The 2,500-nt window shown below is 31.5% G+C and overlaps 1 protein-coding gene across 2 annotated transcripts in view; it reads right to left on the bottom strand.

Moving 5' to 3' along the window:
- Positions 1-256: 256 nt before the first annotated feature.
- LOC115211023 overlaps positions 257-2,500 on the bottom strand; it is a 607,449-nt gene continuing 605,205 nt past the window's right edge. The window contains exon 6 of one of the 2 annotated variants that reach the window (XM_036502309.1): positions 257-942. In XM_036502309.1, the coding sequence (XP_036358202.1) occupies positions 512-942 (431 nt within the window). In that variant the 3' untranslated portion in view covers positions 257-511. The remainder of the gene's footprint in view (positions 943-2,500) is intronic. The other variant, XM_029779870.2, reaches the window with a different exon arrangement.

Below are 2,500 nucleotides of genomic sequence, written 5' to 3'. Positions count from 1 at the left end.
ATATGAAAATTTTGATAAAGAAAATAACAACGATTGTGAGACAAAAAAGGAAGGTGAGAAAAGATGTTTTTTTAACACTTCACCGTGAATATATATATTTTTCACTCAAGCGTTGATACACAATATAAATATAGAGTTGTACATACATATCACATTCATTCATAAAAACATATACATACATACATACATACATACATACATACATACATACATACATACATACATACACGCATACATACACGCATACATACATACAGACATGCATGTATATATACATACATACATACATACATGTATGCATACATACGTGCACACAGAAATTGATAGACAGATAGACATAACGTCGTTTCTTGTCGTTAATCGTTCATTTTGTTATTATACAATAGATCACTTATTTCTCAGTGATATTCATTCTCCTACTTCTCGTTAGCTTCTTAAAACTGAGAGAATTAGTTCTGTTGATGTTTATTTTTCATTTTCATTTTATAAGTAATTATTAGTTTGTTTCATATTAGCTTTTTTCTATTTTACAAATTTTGTAACATCTGTAGGTTATGAGTAAAACAAATGTCAAAAGGATGGAGCAGCAAACCAAAACATGACAAGACAGTAGCTGCCAAAATGTGAAACGAAACACTGTTTCTGAGCACCAATTACGAGGTTCATGTAGCGGAGCCTGGAAATGTGGTTTCCAGATAGAATAAAGCCAGTAATTACCAAAGCCGAACCAAACGGCCAAAAACACTGTCAGTGACATTTGCGTGACATGTGATGCTGAAAAAAACTTTTCACTATCAGTGAAATGGTCGTCATATTCGTAGCGGTGAAATTTGACCTGACGCCACAAAACAAGTACTAATTTGAGGGCACCAAATGATCCGCCGACTAAAAGGTAAATTGGTATTTTTGGCTCCTTGGGACATTCATCGAGATATTTCACACCTAATAAAAAAGAAAGAAAATACAGAAGTAAAGTTGGAAAAAAGAACAATAACACAAAAAGAAAAAAAAAATACATTGGTAACTTCAAGAAATTTGGTAAATATAAAAATGATTTATAAATTTATAAATGAATAAATAAATAAATGCAATTTGAGATAATTATGTTATTTACGAAATTCAGTTGCACAAAATTTCAGTATCATAATAGTAATTTTTAAATAACACAGTTCGTAACAGTAATTTCCTTCGAAGCTTTTGATTATTTTCTTTCTTATTTTTGATAAGGCGAATTCTTCCCGAAATATTAGAGGAACATTAAGCAACCTATGTAATGTGATACAATATCTTTTATTTCACTCTATATTTAGTTACTGACATCATCGTATATACTTTGCCTAACGTTTCCCCGATATTGCTCAAAGTTTGTTTTAGATATTTAATATCATTTACAAATTACAATGCTTCAAGCAAATTATAATACTTTATTTTAAAGATTCTTTTAAACTATAAATGCATATGTCTAGTTACAATCAAGAAATAGGAGAAGTTAATTTCAAGAAGGAATATGAAAATCGAATAAGTAACTGGTAAAAATATGTTGAAATTTTCAAATATATAAAAGAAAAAATGCTTATTCAAATTAAATAATGCTCCTGTACGTTTTGAAAAATACTTTTTTATGGATAAGTGTCCCGTAAACAACAAAATATGTCACAATTTTTAAGAGATAGCTTTTCCAAGTGTGTCTGTATATACTTGTTAACTGAACTTAATATAGTTCTAAAAATACAAAATATAAGCGTTAATTTATTTTATAAACCAATAACACATCGAAACCCATTTAACAATTCAGAAAACCGTATAAATTATATATCTAACATCAACATTTATTTAAATGATCAAAATTGGAAGTGAAATTTTTTCTGAATTGAATACATTTACACAAATCATATTAAATGTTTAATCGACATTAAACAAATATTATTGTTTTGGCAATCGCTGGGACACTATTTGTGGGGAATGCGTACAATTCGATGATTTTTTTTCTATACCCAAGAAGCAGTGGAACGTAAGTACAGAGAAACAGATGAATACTGGAAGTATTTTTTCATTCGATATTTTACATTTTCTTCTCAGGAGTGGCTGTGTGGTAAGTAGCTTGCTAACCAACCACATGGTACCGGGTTCATTCCCACTGCGTGGCATCTTGGGCAAGTGTCTTCTGCTATAGACCCGGGCCGACCAATGCCTTGTGAGTGGATTTGGTAGACAGAAACTGAAAGAAGCCTGTCGTATATATGTATATATATATGCATGTGTGCTTGTTTGTGTGTCTGTGTTTGTCCCCCTAGCATTGCTTGACAACCGATGCTGGTGTGTTTATGTCCCCGTTACTTAGCGGTTCGGCAAAAGAGACCGATAGAATAAGTACTGGGCTTACAAAAAGAATAAGTTCCGGGGTCGAGTTGCTCGATTAAAGGCGGTGCTCCAGCATGGCCGCAGTCAAATGACTGAAAGAAGTAAAAGAGTAAAAGAGTAAAAGAGTATTGAAATGTTA

Source organism: Octopus sinensis, linkage group LG4 (assembly GCF_006345805.1).
Source record: "Octopus sinensis linkage group LG4, ASM634580v1, whole genome shotgun sequence".
NCBI classification, from domain to species: Eukaryota; Metazoa; Mollusca; class Cephalopoda; order Octopoda; family Octopodidae; genus Octopus; species Octopus sinensis.
Note: the sequence above shows the minus strand (reverse complement) of the source record. Positions and strands in the feature narration are given on the sequence as shown.